Source organism: Quercus lobata, chromosome 1, assembly GCF_001633185.2.
Source record: "Quercus lobata isolate SW786 chromosome 1, ValleyOak3.0 Primary Assembly, whole genome shotgun sequence".
NCBI lineage: Eukaryota > Viridiplantae > Streptophyta > Magnoliopsida > Fagales > Fagaceae > Quercus > Quercus lobata.
This window is the reverse complement of record NC_044904.1, coordinates 54,673,000-54,691,853: the sequence shown is the minus strand read 5'-3', so window position 1 is coordinate 54,691,853 and position 18,854 is coordinate 54,673,000. Positions and strand designations below refer to the sequence as shown.

General features: G+C 39.2%; 1 protein-coding gene across 1 annotated transcript; it reads left to right on the top strand.

The window, feature by feature from the left end:
• Window positions 1-15,765: 15,765 nt before the first annotated feature.
• LOC115955801 lies at window positions 15,766-17,016 on the top strand. The gene is made up of 2 exons (XM_031074150.1): window positions 15,766-15,841; window positions 15,980-17,016. The coding sequence occupies exons 1-2, from the start codon at window positions 15,766-15,768 to the stop codon at window positions 17,014-17,016; spliced, it is 1,113 nt and encodes a 370-aa protein (XP_030930010.1).
• The last annotated feature ends 1,838 nt before the right edge of the window (window positions 17,017-18,854 follow it).

The following is an 18,854-nucleotide window of genomic DNA, read 5'->3' as shown; positions in this document are numbered from 1 at the left end:
GGCAAGACATTGGGTTGGGCTTTGGCATATGTGGATTAGGCCCTTTTGTCCAAATAATAATTTATTTATTTATTTTATTTTTGAGTCAGTCGGTCTGTGCATAACAATTTTTTTTTTTTTTTTTAACAATGTATCTGTTCACTAACACATGTAAATTCGTAGTCCATCATTCATTAAAACTAACTTTTCTGGAAAAAACTCTCCCAGAGAGAATATTTTTGTACATTCATTTTGAGTTAGAGAGAGAAAGAAACATAGAGTAGTTCGCAAAAAACGAACCTTGTGCTTTTTCTTTGTGCTATAGATCATTTTATTCTAGGAGGCAGACGTTCGTAAGTCCTAAAGTACCACAATTAGTGTGAGGGGTGGAATTTGCTTTAAGGAGATTGTATCAAACACAAGACTTGATTTGAATCATTTATCCTTCACACATTTGGTTTGTGAGTTGTTAATTATTTACAGATTCCTTTTTATAGATATGTACAATATTTATTCATTGTTTTTGCTATCACATCTATCTACGTTATTGCTTATATTTAGATCAATATGTTGTTTTATTTGATTAATTACAAAAATAAATTGTTAGTATATATCCAACCATCTTATAGTAGATTTTATATATTTTAATTTATTTTTCCTGATTGCTGTGTGAATCGATGTAAATTACTATGCTATATTTAGTCTTTGATTCCTGGGCAGTATTTGCGAATTGATATTGACTGTGCGAGATTGGTGGGCAGTTTTCTTTTCACGAAATTGCTTTGGCTTCTGTGTTTAATATTTTAGGTTTATGTTTATCACAAATATCTTCTTTTAATATTATAAAATTACTTTGTGATCTTCCCTATTTGATGAAGTTGATTTGTGTCTGACAGTTGGTGGTTTAGATGGGACATTTTGGTTTAATCAAAGGAACGGTATATTTTAGTATAGATTAATACCGATTTACTGTTTTAAAATTATCACTATGGGTCTGTTTGGATAGAACTTATTTTACTTAAATTGAAAATTGAAAACTTAAAATACTGTAGTAAAATAATTTTTAAATGTGTGAATAGTACCGTAGAACCCATTTTTAATGAAAAAGTTGATAAAAAATGAAATTTGTGGGTCCGTGAACAGTGTACGAATGCACTGTTCACTTAAAATTGGTCAAATGTTGCGGCTACTGTTCATGTACAGTACATGAACAGTAACCACTTGTGAGAAGGAAAACGCATGAACTAAAAAAAAAAAAAAAAAAAGGAGAAAACGTAGAAAACGCAACGCAGCGCAGCAAACGCTCTATACAAACACACACTATGTGCCCGTTTGGGTAGAGCTGAAACTTGCGTTTCAGCTCTACGTTTTCCTACTTTTTTTTTTTTTTTTTTTTTTTTCCTCTGCACGTGAACAGTAAAAGTACTGTGCAGGGGACAAAAAATACTGTTTACGCACTGTTTACGCACTGTTCACGCACTATTTATGGGTCCCACGACACTATTTACACATTTAAAAATTATTTTGCTACAGTGTTTTCAGTTTTCAGTTTTCAGTTTTCAGTTTCAGCAACAATAAGCTCAATCCAAACGGACCCATATATATATAAACTAAATATTTTTAAGAAAATAATAAAAAAAAATTACAAATTTTATTACAGTATATATATAAATTGATATGATAATTAATGTTGTGGGTACCTAAGGCATGGTTGGCAAGGTCCTAGGCATGCTTGCAACGTCTTAGGCCGTCCTCGGCATACTTTACAACGTCCTCGGCATGCTTGGCACCATCCTTGGCCGACCTTGGCATGCTTACGACCTAGGTGTCCCACGTCGAAGGAAAACCCCCCCACTTTCTGCCTTATAAGCTGTGAAGCAAAGGGTGTAGTGTACCACCAAGCCTCTCTCTCATGATCAGAGATGCTTGATGGTACACTACTCCCTTTGCTTCACAGCTTATAAGGCAAAAAGTGGTGGGGTTTTCCTTCGATGTGGGACGCCTAGGTTGTAAGCATGCCAAGGTCGGCCAAGGACGTTGCCAAGCATGCCGAGGACGTTGCAAGCATGCCGAGGACGTTGCAAGCATGCCTAGGACGTTGCAAGCATGCCTAGGACGTTGCCAAGCATGCCTAAGTATGCCTTAGGTACCCACAAATGTGATTGGTAAATGTGAATTAAAATCAGAATAAATAAAATTAAAATAACATTTTATTAATAATACTTTAATTTTAATAGTTATATAATAAAATTTGTAATATTAATTGTGGGGACCGGCCCAAAATAACAGGCTGGGCCCTAAGCCCGTCTGAGGACGCAGCCCATCCGAGGAGCCAGCATGACTCAAGCAATCCTTATTCAGACCCACTGGGGCAAAGGAAACATGTTCGAGGAGTAATCTCTCCTTGGATATTGCAAAATCCGGAGCAAAGGTACATCCAAACCATTACAACCCATTTTCTAAATACGTAAAAAGGAAGGAAACCCGAAATATCTCAGCAAAGACTGCCACCACCACATTAAATGCATTACAACCACTCTCCTGGCCGCATTAATGTGGAGAAGACCCCTGAACAGTGCTGCCTTGACTATTGCAACTCACAAAGAACTGAGAGAGATGTCTGATGGGACAGATGCTCAAGTGGGGGATTGGATGATCAACAAGTATAAAGTCCAGATGATTAGAAAGGGCCTATATAATATGTAGAAGTCCCCCAAGAGAGGAGGATGAGAAAAAAGGAGAGAATACTGTAGCATTAAGAGGGAATCTTATTACATTGATCTGTATCCATGAATCAAGTTTTTTAGCCCTATCATTCCTAGGGATCTTTCGACACAGTGGCATTTGCTCTTACTCGTATATTTCCTTAACCCATGCAACAAACCGTTTAAACTTATTTAAACCTAGTTCTTTAACCCATACTCTACAAGAATTCATTGTGTTGGACTTTTTGGACCAAGACTTGAACGACAAGGACTAGGCCACCGAATTGTTCCTCTACATTAATTTTTATTAGATGTATTATATTCACAATATTTTCTCAACATTTTTACAATAAATCATAGATAACTATTTATTATTGGTTCTAATTTATTCCTACCACTAAAATGATTTTTTTGCTCCATCAATAAAAATTCGTAACAACTTTAAACTTAAAACTTGTCACGAAAATGTTGTAAAAAAATATTACATTTTTATTTTTGTTTTGATACACTTATCTCAATTTTCAACTACCATCTGCCAACAAATTATTTTTAATATAATAACTCACTTTTTATTATTATTTAACCTTCACTCATTCTATTTTTACAATTTATTTTTCTTTATTTTTATCTTGATTTTATCTCCTCCACATGTTTACCTACTGAGTCTTATCTCATTTCAAATTTCAAAATTCAAGTCTTATCTCCTTACCTTTGGTCAGTCATCACGTGAGCACCCAAAGCAAAACTCTTTAAGAACCAGTAAAGAGAAGCAGTCATCACGCAATTTGCTGTCTATTCTATAAAAGCAAATGGCAGACTCTGATTATTGTATTTGATATCATATTCTGCTTTTAGATATTATTTCGTGTCCTTTGATTACTGTAGATTGAATTTATATATATATATATATATATATATATTTTCTGTTTGCATTTTTTACTCTTATTTTGGAGTCTTTTGGATTAATATTGCAAAATTTAAACTTAATTTGTGTTATAGGAACTGTTGAAAGTTATTTGGGATTTTGAGGAGAGAGACTGAATTTCGGTATCACCATTGCCGACATTCAGCCAAAAGTATGAGAGAGAAGAAGAAAAAGGTGGAGAGAGAAAATGTTGAATTTCGACAACGTGGATACTGAAATTCCTCTGCCCAATTCTACTGCCTGGGTGTGAAGTGTGCGTGGAGTGCCCAAAGTGAAAAGAAAAAAAAAATTTGACAAACTAATTGTGGCAATGCCATTACCGAAATAGGGGAAAAAAATTGTAACAATTGTGGCAATGGCATTGCCGAAAATGGGAAAAAAAAATGTGGTTTCGAAATCTGGGGAGAGTAAAAAAAAAATTGTTACGTTCATAATAAATCACATGTGATTAGTTATTATTAATTCAAATTTGAATTTAACACTAAGATTATTTTTTTAATCCATCAATAACAACCTGGCACTTAAAATTTGTTGTAAAAATTGTGTGTATGTATCATTTCTTAAAAAAAAAGTGGAATGGATTTGTGGCAATGGCATTGCCGAAATAGGAAAAAAAAAATTTGCGACAAAACTAATTGTGGCAATGCCATTGCCGAAATAGGGAGAAAAAAAAATTTGTGAGAACCTAATTGTGGCAATGCCAATGCCGAAATAGGGGAATAAATTTTTTTTTAAGCAATTGTGGTAATGGCATTGCCGAAAATGGGGGAAAAAAAAAGTGGTTCCGAAATCTCTGGAAGAGTAAAAAAAAAAAAGGTGTCATGTCCACAATATTTTTACAATATTTTCACAATAAATCACATGTAATTAGTTATTATTAGTTCAAAAAAAATTTGTGACAAACTAATTGTGGCAATGGCATTGCTGAAGTAGGGAGAAAAAAAATGAATTTGTGACAACCTAATTGTGGCAATGCCATTGCTGAAATAGGGAAAAAAAAAATTTGTGGCAAACTAATTGTGGCAATGGCATTGCTGAAGTAGGGAGAAAAAAAATGAATTTGTGACAACCTAATTGTGGTAATGCCATTGCCGAAATAGGGGAATAAAATTTTTTTTTAGCAATTGTGGCAATGACATTGCCGAAAATGGGGGAAAAAAAAAAGTGGTCCCGAAATCGGGGGAAGAGTAAAAAAAAAAAAAGTGTCATGTCCACAATATTTTTACAACATTTTCACAATAAATCACATGTGATTAGTTATTATTAGTTCAAAAAAATTTGTGACAAACTAATTGTGGCAATGACATTGCTGAAATAGGAAAAAAAAAATTGTTACAAACTAAATGTGGCAATGGCATTGCCGAAATAGGGAAAAAAAAAAATTGTTACAAACTAATTGTGGCAATGCCATTGCCAAAATGGGAAGGAAAAAAAAAATTGTGACAAACTAATTGTGACAATGGCATTGCCGAAATAGGGAGAAAAAAAAAATTGTGACAACCTAATTGTGGCAATGCCGTTGCCGAAATAGGGGAATAAAAATTTTTTTAGCAATTGTGGCAATGGGATTGCCGAAGTAGGGGAAAAAAATTTTCACCTATTTCGGCAATGCCATTGCCGAAAATGTGAGGGAAAAAAAAAAAAAAGAATTGTGGCAATGGTATTGCCGAACTAGGCGAAATTTTTTTTTTGGTAATTGTGGCAATGGTATTGCCGAAATAGGTAAAAAAAATTTTTGGGTAATTGTGGCAATGCCATTGCTGAAAATGGGAAGGGGAATAATGGAATGAAATTGTGGCAATGCCATTGCCTAAATAGGTGATTTTTTTTTTTTTAAAAAAAAGTTGTTGCCGAAATCTGGGGAGGAATTTAAAAAAAAAAGTGTTACGTTCACAATATTTTACAATATTTTCACAATAAATCATAGGTAATTAGTTATTATTAGTTCAAATTTGAATTTATCACTGAGATTACTTTTTTAATCTAACAGTAACAACCTCCACTTAAAATTTGTTGTTAAAATATTGTAAAAATTGTGTGTACCTATCATTTCTTTAAAAAATAAAATGTGGAATGGATTTGTGGCAATGGCATTGCCAAAATAGGAGAAAAAAATAATTGTTCCCATTGTAGAAATAGAGGAGAGAGATATATAAAAAGTACGCATATTATTGTTTCAATATTTTTTTGACTGAACTAGTTTGGTTTGTCATATTCTTTTAGAAATAGATAAGGATAGATTCAAGTACACTCTCTGGTACATTGATTCTTATTCTAAAGTGCACACTGTAAACAAAAACAAAAAAATGTACATAGATTCTTATAGAAGAAAAAAATGACTGATATGCACGCTGTAAACAAAAAAACAAAGAAAGTATATAGATTCTTACAATAGAAAAGAAAAAATGATTGATGTGCACACTGTAAACCCAAAAAAGCAAAGAAAGTACATAGATTCTTACAATATAGAAGAAAAAAATTATTGATGTGCACACAATAAACCAAAAAAGCAAAGAAAATACATATATTCTTACATTACGAAAGAAAAAAAATGATTGATATGCACGCTGTAAACAAAAAAAAAAAAAGCAAAGAAAGTATATAGATTCTTACATATACGCTATAAACAAAAAAAAAGCAAAGAAAGTAAACCAAAAAAACAAAGATTCAATCAACCAATCACCTCAACTCCTCATCTCATCTGATTTTTATTCTCTGTAGGAAATATATTTTGCCACGCCTAAATCTCCAACATGATTCTTTTTTGTCCTTTTATTCTTCAGTTGGTAATAAAAGGTAAGGGAAGTGCAAGGCAAGTCAAGGCAAGTTGCTGAAGAATTAGAATTGCATCTCATCACAGTTCCTCAGGTTGCAAAGTTACTCTTTTACTTTGCTTCAATGTGCCACAACTAAGGATTGTAAGTTTTTGGTTAATGTAAGTTTTTTTGCTTTGCTTATTAACTTATAGCTCTAGAAATTAACAGATTTATTATTATTGTATAAATATGTGCTTTGTAAATATTAGAAGCTAATACATTGTAAAATATTACGTATTGTTGTAATTGCAGTTAATATTATTTGTATGCCTATGATTATGATTATTGTTGTTGTTGTTGTTGTTGTTCTTGTTATTCAAATTTTAGATTAATGAATTATTTTTTATGGTTATCTGATTGTTTTTTTTTTTTTTTTTTTTGCAAGTATCACTCTATAATTCTCACTCTTTTAGTTGGTATCACAATTGTGGTTAGCATCTCAATTATAGTTAATACTAATTATTGTGTGTATGATTATTTTTGCTAAAACTATTATTATTATTATTAAAAATTTTGCTTCATAAATCCTTTATTTGAGTTTCTTTCAATTTTATTGTAGGATATATTTGAAATGGAGGAACAACAATATCACATCTCTAATGACGCAATGGAAGGCAATGTACGTTGCAAGATCCAAATTTATTAATATCCTAATAATATCTACAATTATTCAATTTACATGAAAATAATTTAAACATTAGCAATATAACATTGTATTTTTTTTTAAAAAAAAAAATTCAAGTTTTCACCTTACGAGTGTGACCCCAATCGTTTGCACCCCCCCCCCCCCCCGGCATTTAGGCGAGCGTATCATCCCATATTTGCATCAATGTAGATTATACCGTGTTATCCATCTACCACATATAGATATTGATTGGAGTCTTATCACTTCTTTGGTGGAGCGATGGCAATCTAGTACCCATACATTTCACCTACCTAATTGTGAAATGATTATAACTCTACAGGATTGCCTATTGATGGCAATGCAGTGTGCGGGCCAATAAATTTGAATTGGAGTATAGTATGTCGTAATTTACTTGGGGTGACACCACCTGCAACAGCATTGAATTTTGGTGGCCTTAAAATAGCATGGGTAAGGGATACATTCTTAAACCTACCAGAGGGTGCCAATGCTGTAACAACCCAACAGCATGCTAGGGCATACATGTTTCAGGTTTTGGCTTTACTATTTGGAAATAAGAGCCAAAGTATATTGCATTGCTGCTTTCTTAAGCTGTTAGACGACTTTGGTGTAGCTGGGGAATATAGCTGGGGTAGTGCTACACTTGCTTACCTTTATAAAGAGCTGTGTACTGCTGCTATTAAAAAAAGCACGGAGATTGCAGGTCCTGTTTTCATATTAGAATTATGGGCGTGGGAGCATCTTCCATATCTGACCCCAATTCCAATAAATCCAACAAATTTAAATGGCGACGACCCATACGGTTGCAAGTATAATATTTACTTTTTATTTCTATACAATTTTGTAATCCTTGATACTTCCAAACCCTAAATATTGTATGACACTCATTAATTGTGTATAGGTGGGATACCAAGAGAACGTTTACTCACACACCAACGCATGTTTTGCATGCGAACTGTTCTAATCATGACACACATAATAATGAACAGGTAATATATCACAATGCATCAATGGTTAATTTACTAGTTATATTATTGTCTTGATTGATTATAATATAGTTATTGTACTTGGAATTGCAGGTTGTTTGGACACCATACGATAATTATTTGCATCCATGGTGTCTTGGAGAAAAAAACATATGGACTACAACATAGTTATTGATTGATTGATTATATTCTTGTCTTTTTATAATATTCATGTTGATATGTTTTAGGGGCATAGCTAAGCATGAAAATCTTGTTTTTGTTAAATTATTTGTTCATGCAAATCTTGTTTTTGTATTATGTGTTTTGCAACATGAACTGATTTGTATGATATGTTTTAAATTATTTGTCCATGAATTCTTGCCTAAATTTCAAAATTGACGTATATTTCCTTAAAGAAATACTTAGTTTGTTAGCCTATAATATACACGTATGCTATAAGAAAACCAAAAGAAAAAAAAAAAAGGTTAGTATACATTCATAAACCTTAATAAAAAATAATTTAATACTATTATTATCAGTGAATATTTTTAATGGATTACCTTCTTGTATTGCATTGTAATGGTTGTTGTAAGGACACAATTCGTGGCGGACCGTAACGGTGTCGGGTTCGCACGTGAAAAGGCCCTAACAATATCATTTGTAGAGCGTGGGTTTGGAAGGCTAAGCCTTGATCGACAGGCGGTGGGTTTTTCGTGGTGTTCGTATAAGTTTAAGTTTTCCTTCACCCCTGGAGTCTTTCTCCTGGAGGTGGGCTGGGAGGCTCTGGTTTTTGGCCATTTCTCCCCCCCCCCCTGTTGGTGCACCTTCCTTTTTATTATATAGTCCGTCTTGGTTGATCCTGACCCTCCACTTGTAGGTCAGGCAGGAGCTTATTTCTGTATCCATCCCATCAACCGTCCCGTCTAACTTTGTATTAGTTGCATGGATCGAAGTTTACACCGTCCAAACGTCTTTTCTCATTAATCAGCTCTGGGTATTAGCAGGTGCATTTACTGAAGAGGGGACGCATTTTCCTTGGTCCAATCTCACACCCTGCTTCCCTATGGGCCCCATTCCGTTCACATCCCCTTGAGGGGGCTGTTTGGGATTGCCTATACCATGGTTTTGGTCTTCCCATTGAAGCTCTGGAATGCCGAGGACAGGGTAAGTTCTCAGCCGTTCCCCTTGCTACCTCGGCCACTGATCATTCGTCTTTGGCAAGATACCTCCTCGGCACGGGCCCTGGGCCCAGATAGAGTTTGGGCCGGATTGCAGACCTCTCGGACCCACAATAGCCCCTCAAAATCCTGCTATCCGTCCCCTCGGACAGATAGGAGGGTTTTGATGACATCAGGGATCTGTTAATGCCTATCAATCCTTGTCATCTATCGATTCCCGAGGTTTTTCACCTGCCCAAGGCACGTTCCTAGAGCCGTTGGAAGGCGAAACGTGGCCTCATTAAATACGGGCGGCTTGGTGCTTCCCACGTTCAATGGTGTGATGGAAATCGAACGGTGGTGATCTCCTGGCCTCTTTGGGCGGGAAAAAGGGCGTGCAGTTTATCCTAGAAAGTATAAAAGATTTTTTGGAGATGGATCCGTCTCTCCAGTTCTGCACTTAAGAGTTTTAGTGCGTGTATCCAAGGTTCATCCGAACTTCCGCCCAAATTCAAGTCTATCTCAAGCACATATAGCCCATCCGAAGCGTAATTCTCCTTTTATGTAAGTTTCCTACCTCCATTAACTTGCGTTTTTTCTTTTCTAAGTTTATTTCTCTTTGGCTCCCTTTCTTTTCCGTCGCGGGTTAGGTTTGTTTTAGCAAATGACAAAGGCGACTAAATTGAGATTGAGGAAGTTGGTCGATACTGAAGAGGCGATGAATAAGTTTATCGTTGATTATAGGATTCCCCCCAACGTAAGTCTGGAGCACTGTAAGATGGGGGAATGGCACATTAAGAGGGGAACGAGCGCAGTTGTAATTCCCGTCCTCGCCTTTGTAGAGGGAGGTATGAGAATCCCTATGGGACCAGTGACGAGGGGTTACCTCAGGCATTTCCGTTTAGCCCCTACCCAGTGCGCCGGCAACATTTTTAGGATTTTGGGTTGCGTGGACGCTTTAAACGAGAAGATGGGTTTAAGACTGACCCACCATGATGTAAACTGGTGCTATAACCTCCAGAAATTGAAAGGAAAAACCTACTACATGAGGTCGAGGGATGATAGGGTTCGGTTGATCCAGTGCCTCCCTAATTCCAACAAGGGACTGAACAAGGATTTCCTTATCGTCTCTGGGGAGTGACATGATGGCGATCCATGCCCCGTAGTAGAAGGAGAACCAGGTGGGGTATTAGGAATGGAAGAGGGATAACCCTTTAAACCATTCTAACCTAACGTCTTCCGATAACTAACCATGCATATATGTTTGTTGCTTTTGTAGATGAACACGCCTATACAAGGCATTTTCATTTAGTCAATCGGGCAGACTTGGAGACCGTTTTACAAGCGGCGGTTTTTGTGAATGACAGTGATGGCCAAGTCCGTGCAGCTCACAAAACACTAGGGTACCCTCCGGTTCAGAAGTCATTCGGGGACGCGAAGCACGTGATCAGTGCCCGCCGTCCTTGGCTTCCAAAAATTACCGTGGTAGAGAAGGGATTTTTAATCTCGCAGGAGCCAGTTGTCCCCAAGAACATCCCCCTGGTGGGCCCCTCTTCGTCTCATCAAGCAGCAGAGGACGAAGATGTGCCGGATCAGCCGGAGGAAGGGTTTGGGGTATTTGACTTAGTCTACCAATCCGAGGACCCTCCTGGTGACCTAGGTGACCTAGCCTTGTCCGAGGCGGAATTGTCATTAATAGGCACCTCTTCTCAAGCTGAGATGGGAGTCAAGAGAATACCTTTAACCCCCCTTCTCCAACTCCTCGAGGACCAACCAGGGAAGGATACCCAGGAGGCACCACAACCCAATACTCCTCCTCCACCACCTCGGCCCCTTACAATCCAAACCAGGTCATCCTCCATCAAGTCCCAGCCACAATCCACCTGCCCCGAACCTCCCACCCCCTCCCAACCAGCTCGGTCTCCTCGACTTGAAGGTGCTGATTCCAAGAGAAAGAGGAGCCCCAAGGGCAAGGACATCGTGGACGAGGGAAAATCCCAACTTTCTAAGGAGAAGGATGAGACTCCGCGCACAAAACAACTGAAGATCGGACCCCAAGGCAAGGGCAAAGGACCCGCAGTTCAAACCTCTCAAGGCAAGGGAAAAGGAATTGATTCCCAATCCCTACCGAGCGCCTGGCTTCCTGCCCCAATGCTTCACGAGGGTCCATTACTGGAAACTGCCTCTCTGAGGGACCTTGGAGACGGCGAGGGTGGATACGTGGCGGATGCATTAGGGAGAACCATGTTACTCCCTAATGACATGGATGAGCTGAAGAGAATGAGGATGCAGGAGGTTTTTCTCAGTACTAAGAGATACTTGGGCATGGTAAGATTTCTTGAAACCTAACACTTTATTAACTCTTGTCACCGGTTGGTCACTCACTACACGTTCATCTTTCTTGACAGGCTTTCTAGGCAACCTATAGGATGGAGGAAGAAGTGCATGACAGGAGTAAGGCGGCCGAGAATGAACGCAAGAAGCGCATAACGGCCTCAAAGACTCTCGAAGCTTCTGAAAAGGAACTTGCCAAAGTCAAGGATGACTTAACAATGACTACCCGCGAGAGGGATAACGTCTCGGCGGGCCTTGCTAGTGCCCAAAAACAGGCCAAGGACCAAACCAAGCGCGCAATTGAAGCCGAGGACCAGCTGCGAACAGCCAGAGATCTGATCGAGGATTTAAATAAGCAGCTGGCCGCGGCTCTGCATGAGAAAGGAGTGGCAGAGTATGCCCGTGATGAAGCCGTAAGGGCAAAGCAGGAGGCCGAGTTTGCCAGGAATGAGGCAGAAGCTGCCAAGAATACGGCCGAGGACGATGGTTACAACATGGGAGTAGCTGAAACCCAAGCCACCCTTAAGGCGCAGATTCCTGGAGTGTGCAGGTTTTATTGCTTCCAGGTCTGGGAAGAAGCATTGAAGCGAGTTGGGGTGGACGCTTCATCAGATTTGTGGAAGGCAGAGAGCGTATTCTACCCGGCGGCCATCCGCGAGACCACTTCCACCAGCTCTGCGACCACGGATGATCAACTCGAGGAAGGGGTCACCCCGTCGGAAAACTTACAAGCCAGTGGTTCCTCTAGCAAGGCGCCCAAAGAGGGAAAACTTCAGGATGTGACAGTGATATCGCAGCATGCGGATCCTGGGGCACCTACAGAGGTTACTGAGCCCAAGGTTGGCATTCAGGTGTCCAGTACAGAAGAACCAGCCACACTTGCACAGCCGCCACAGGCTATTCCCCTTGCCGTGGTCCCTCAGAGTACCAGTGCTGATCCTGTTCAGCCTTCCCCAGAAGGAACCGTCATTCCGGGCATCGAAGCTGATCTTGTTCCCATCTCCCAAGATGTCACCGACAAAAAAGCAGAAGAGTAGAAACCTTGGTTGGGCTTTTGTATTCGTTTTTATTTGAACGATTAACTTGTTTCTTTTCCTTTCACAAACTTCCTAATTTATTGATGGTTTACAAGCATTTGAACATGTATATATGAAATCTTGTTTTTCCTTTTCCCTTCTGATTACATCGTTAACCGCCCTCGTTGATGCGCACTATTTGCTTATGAACTCTGCGCTGATTCATTTTAACATGTATAAATAGCTATGCATGCAATACATTTATCATCATGTTCCCCAAACCCTAACTTACTTGCACCCGCAGAGGCCTTAGATTCATTTCCAACCTTCGTCTTACGAAGATATAAGCACCATTTTCGACGTCACGCATAATAGCTAAATCTCGCTTAGTGCCTGGTTTTCCTCATCCAAGTAGTTGGATTCCCCATAGGCTTGAGTCCGAGGACCATGCAATGCCTTGGTTCTGTCCAAAACCTAGTTTTCCTCATCCAAGTAGTTGGTTTCCCCATAGGCTTGAGTCCGTGGACCATGCAATGCCTTGGTTCTGTCCAAAACCTAGTTTTCCTCATCCAAGTAGTTGGTTTCCCCATAGGCTTGAGTCTGAGACTATGCAATGCCTTGGTTCTATCCAAAACCTAGTTTTCCTCATCCAAGTAGTTGGTTTCCCCATAGGCTTGAGTCCGAGGACTATGCAATGCCCTGGTTCTGTCCAAAACCTAGTTTTCCTCATTCAGCAGTTGGTTTCCCCATAGGCTTGAGTCCGAGGACTATGCAATGCCTGGTTCTGTCCAAAACCTAGTTTTCCTCATCCAAGTAGTTGGTTTCCCCATAGGCTTGAGTCCGTGGACCATGAATGCCCTGTTCTGTCCAAAACCTAGTTCCTCATCCAGGTAGTTGGTTTCCCTATAGCTTTGATCCGAGGACTATGCAATGCCCTGGTTCTGTCCAAAACCTAGTTTTCCTCATCCAAGTAGTTGGTTTCCCCATAGGCTTGAGTCCGTGGACCATGCAATGCCTGGTTCTGTCCAAAACCTAGTTTTCCTCATCCAAGTAGTTGGTTTCCCCATAGGCTTGAGTCCGAGGACTATGCAATGCCCTGGTTCTGTCCAAACCTAGTTTTCCTCATCCAAGTAGTTGGTTTCCCCATAGGCTTGAGTCCGTGGACCATGCAATGCCCTGGTTCTGTCCAAAACCTAGTTTTCCTCATCCAAGTAGTTGGTTTCCCCATAGGCTTGAGTCCGTGGACCATGCAATGCCCTGGTTCTGTCCAAAACCTAGTTTTCCTCATCCAAGTAGTTGGTTTCCCCATAGGCTTGAGTCCGTGGACCATGCAATGCCCTGGTTCTGTCCAAAACCTAATTTTCCTCATCCAAATAGTTGGTTTCCCCATAGGCTTGAGTCCGTGGACCATGCAATGCCCTGGTTCTGTCCAAAACCTAGTTTTCTCTTTGCGTGAGATCTTGGCTTTAGGGGAGTTAGCTCTTCAGCCAAGCCCCTAGAGTTTATCCATATGATTAACGCTATCAAGTGCCTAGTTTGCTCTTTACGGGGGACCTTGGCTTTAAGGGAGTTAGCTCCTCAGCCAAGCCCCTAGTCAAGAAATGTAGCCCCTAGCAGAACTTTATACTAGAACTCTATAACCAACGGTTAGAAATAACGAAGAAACTCTATCGACCCACATCCTATACCAACACACAAGCCTTCCCCACAGACGGCGCCAATTGTAAGGACACGATTCGTGGCGGACCGTAACGGTGTCGGGTTCGCACGTGAAAAGGCCCTAACAATATCATTTGTAGAGCATGGGTTTGGAAGGCTAAGCTTTGATCGACAGGCGGTGGGTTTTTCGTAGTGTTCGTACAAGTTTAAGTTTTCCTTCACCCCTGGAGTCTTTCTCCTGGAGGTGGGCTGGGAGGCTCTGGTTTTTGGCCATCTCTCCCCTCCCCCCCTGTTGGTGCACCTTCCTTTTTATTATATAGTCCGTCTTGGTTGATCCTGACCCTCCACTTGTAGGTCAGGCAGGAGCTTATTTCTGTATCCATCCCATCAACCGTCCCGTCTAACTTTCTATTAGTTGCATGGATTGAAGTTTACACCGTCCAAACGTCTTTTCTCATTAATCAGCCCTGGGTATTGGCAGGTACATTTACTGAAGAGGGGACGCATTTTCCTTGGTCCAATCTCACATCCTGCTTCCCTATGGGCCCCATTCCGTTCACATCCCCTTGAGGGGGCTGTTTGGGGATTGCCTATACCATGGTGTTGGTCTTCCCATTGAAGCTCTGGAATGCCGAGGACAGGGTAAGTTCTCAGCCGTTCCCCTTGCTACCTCGGCCACTGATCATTCGTCTTTGGCAAGATACCTCCTCGGCACGGGCCCTGGGCCCAGATAGAGTTTGGGCTGGATTGCAGACCTCTCGGACCCACAGTTGTGTAGTGTTAATTTATTAATAGTATTATTATGTTTTAGTGTAGATGGTAGAAAAGTTGTTCATTTTTCTCATCCATTCCGGTAGAATAATTAAACATGGAGAAAATGGGGTTTATTACGAAGGGTCACCTCCTTCTATGCTTCCATTAAGCCGGGGTGTTACATTTGAAGATCTATGTGATGGAGTAGCATCCACGCTTCATAAAAACAAAGAAAATTCAAAATTGACTATTTGGTATAGATTTCCATTTCAAAGTCATCCACATCCTGTGACTTACTAGCAAGTTTTGGTAGCAGATGATAATGGTGTCAATGCAATATTCGATATGTTAGACTGCCAATATGGATTTGTAGGTGCAGAGTTATACGTGGGTGTAGAGCCTATAAGAAGCCACCGAGATATTTTTCCCATTCGATATGCCATCAAAGGATCGAGTGCATCGTTTAGTTATTCACATGGCAGGCACTTCCATGATCCATATGCCACTCATATTGGTCATTATTCTCAAGATGCGGCTCATTCCCCAATCAACATTGGCGGTGCTGACTATCATGCTCCATATACCCATGTTGCAACTGAGGACCAACATGTTCCTTCTCGGCCAATGAACAACAGTGATGCTGACTATGATAATCCAACTGAGCATGTCACACAAGAGACTACTTGTTTTGAGTTTGAAGCTCAGTATGACCAAACCGCCACTTAGAGAGCTGCTAATGATCCCAATGATACACATCGCATAGCTGCTACTACCGAAAATGCGATCCATACATTATCAGAAAGGATGCGGACCATGGATAGTGATGACCAACTTGATGACGATGAGGTCCTTGATGATATTGGAAATGAACAGGAGCCTCCAAATGAAGGTAATCATGAAAGCAGTCCAACTATGGCAGTCCATCAACCTTCATCATTAAAATTTTCACAGAACACGTGGGATAATATGATTGATCCAACCCCACCATTTGAAAAGTCCACTTAGAGTATTTGGGACCCTACCCAAGAGTTTTATGTGAGCTTGTTTTTTGCCGATAAGGATGAACTACAAGCTGCTGTTAAACGCTATCACATCAAGAGGAACCAAACATTTTGTGTAAGAGAGTCAGATCCAGAATGTTGGTCTGTAAGGTGCAAAAATTGTTCTTGGCGTCTTCGAGCATGCTTCTGGGTTACATATGGGTTGTTTGAGGTTAGGAAATACAATGGTCCACACACATGTACAGAGTCCACGCTCACACAAGATCACGAGCAATTAGACACCCATGTTATTGAGAAAGAGTTGTGGGATGTTTTCAAAAATGATCCAACCATAAAGATTGCTTCACTTCAACAGACTCTTTACAATAAGTACCAATACAGGCCTTCTTATTTTAAGGTGTGGGAGGCAAAAGAGAAAGCAATTGGTAGAGCGTTTGTTGATTGGGACAAATCTTACCAATTATTACCAAAATGGTTGAAAGCTTTGAGTAATTCAAACTCGGGCAGCAGGGTTATTTGGAGAACAATACCTGCTACTATGCCAGGCTGTGCGATATTTGAGAGAGTGTTTTGGGCTTTTGGTCTATCAATTGAAGGTTTTCAACATTGTAGGCCAGTGATTAGTATAGATGGAACTTTCCTATATGGTAAGTACAAAGGTACGTTACTGATTGCATCGGCGTGGGATGGTGACAACAAACTTTTTCCACTTGCCTTTGCCATTGTGGAGAAGGAAACTGATGATAGCTGGTATTGGTTTTTGCGTTGTATTCAGATTAATGTCACTAATCGGGAAGGGTTATGTGTCATATCTGATCGTCATCCTGGTATAATGGTAGCGATACGGACTATATGTCAATCGACACGTTGGTATCATCTTTTTTGCCTTCGCCATGTGGCTAGCAATTTTAATCAACAAATTGGGAATAAAAACTTGAAGGCTATGGTAATATGGGTAGGCATGGAGAATCAGTTACGAAAGTATCAAATCACTAGGGATAGAATTACTCAATTAAGTGCAGATGGTGAGAAGTATTTAAGGGAAATGCCGGTGGAAAAGTGAACGTTAGCATACGATGGTGGACATCGTTATGGGGCAATGACCACAAACTTGTCTGAAAGCTTCAACGAAATTCTAAAGAGTGCTAGAAATCTACCCATAATTGCATTAGTTGAACTTACATACTATCGTTGTGTCGCCTACTCTGCCGATCGGTATACTGAGGCATGTACAGAGGTTACTGCCGGTGAACACATTACGGCCTATGCAAAGAATAAATGGGAAAAAAAGGCACCAAAGCATTCAGTTATTGTGTTCAGTCATTAAGATGGTTTGTTTGAAGTCAGAATACCAATAAAACCTAACTCTGCATATAGGGGTAATCATCGTCATGAGGTAAATTTGAGGCAGAACACTTGTAGTTGTCAAAAATGGCAGGTTTATCAGATTCCGTGCTCACATGTCATTGTCGTGTGTAAATATCAAAGCATCTCTGCAATGCGATATATCGACCATTGCTACCATTTGGAAGAACAAGTTGCTTGTTATGCACCTAGATTTCGCATGGTTCCAGACAGTGTACATTGGAATGAGCCTAATTTCCCGTCTTGTATCCTAATGTCAAGCTGCGTTGTGAAAAAAGGTCGACCAAGAACAACTCGGCTTTGAAATGAAATGGACGAAGGGGAAGAGCATCAACCAAGGCCATTGTGTAGTCTCTATAGGCAAGAAGGCCATAATAGAAGAACATGCCCCACTCGAACTGTGGCTAGCTCCACTAGTGGCTAAATTGAATGACCCAACATAAGTATTCAATCTACTTCAGTGGATTGGTTGGACTGTTTTTTTTTTTTTTTTTTTAATTATGTTTTTAGGAGTTGGACCATATTGTTAGTTTGTATTATTTGAAAGAACATGGTACTAATTCCATATGCTATGATGTTTTCTAGCACTGCAAATTGGATTGGGGTGTACGTTTATTTATTTTGTGTCTGTGTGTGTCTATATATATATTGTGTATTATAGTTTAGGGTTTCGATAACACCTTAAAATGTATACTTTTTATGGAGTGCTTGGGTCATTTACCATGTTTGAAAGCTTCAAATAAGGAAAGAAATCAAAGGGCCAAAATTTGAAGAGGAAAAATCAGATTTGAGCACTACGTACTTTAGAATAAGAATCAATGTACGAGAGAGTGTACTTGAATCTATCCTTATCTATTTCTAAAAGAATATGACAAACCAAACTGGTTCAGTCAAAAAAATATTGAAAGAATAATATGCTTACTTTTTTTATATCTCTCTCCTCTATTTTGGCAATGGTATTGCCACAATTTTTTTTTTTTCTCCTATTTCGGCAATGCCATTGCCACAAATCCATTCCACGTTTTATTTTTTAAAGAAATGATAGGTACACACAATTTTTACAATATTTTTACAACAAATTTTAAGTGGAGATTGTTATTGTTAGATTAAAAAAGTAATCTCAGTGATAAATTCAAATTTGAACTAATAATAACTAATTACCTGTGATTTATTGTGAAAATATTGTAAAAATATTGAGAACGTAACATTTTTTTTTTAAATTCCTCCCTAGATTTCGACAACCACTTTTTTTTAAAAAACAATTTCACCTATTTCGGCAATGGCATTGCCACAATTCCATTCCATTATTCCCCTCCCCATTTTCGGCAATGCCATTGCCACAATTACCCCAAAAAAAAATTTCACCTATTTCGGCAATACCATTGTTACAATTCTTTTTTTTTTCTTCACATTTTCGGCAATGGCATTGCCACAATTATCCAAAAAACAAAAATTCATCTATTTCCACAATTCTATTCATCTGAAATTTTTTTTCCACCTATTTCGACAATCCCATTGCCACAATTCTATTCTCTT

Coding starts and splice junctions, on each gene's coding strand:
- LOC115955801 (XM_031074150.1), top strand. CDS start 15,766: ATGGATAGTGATGACCAACTTGATGACGATGAGGTCCTTGATGATATT. Junction 15,842..15,979: donor ACAGGAGCCTCCAAATGAAG/GTAATCATGAAA, acceptor ACCCTACCCAAG/AGTTTTATGTGAGCTTGTTT.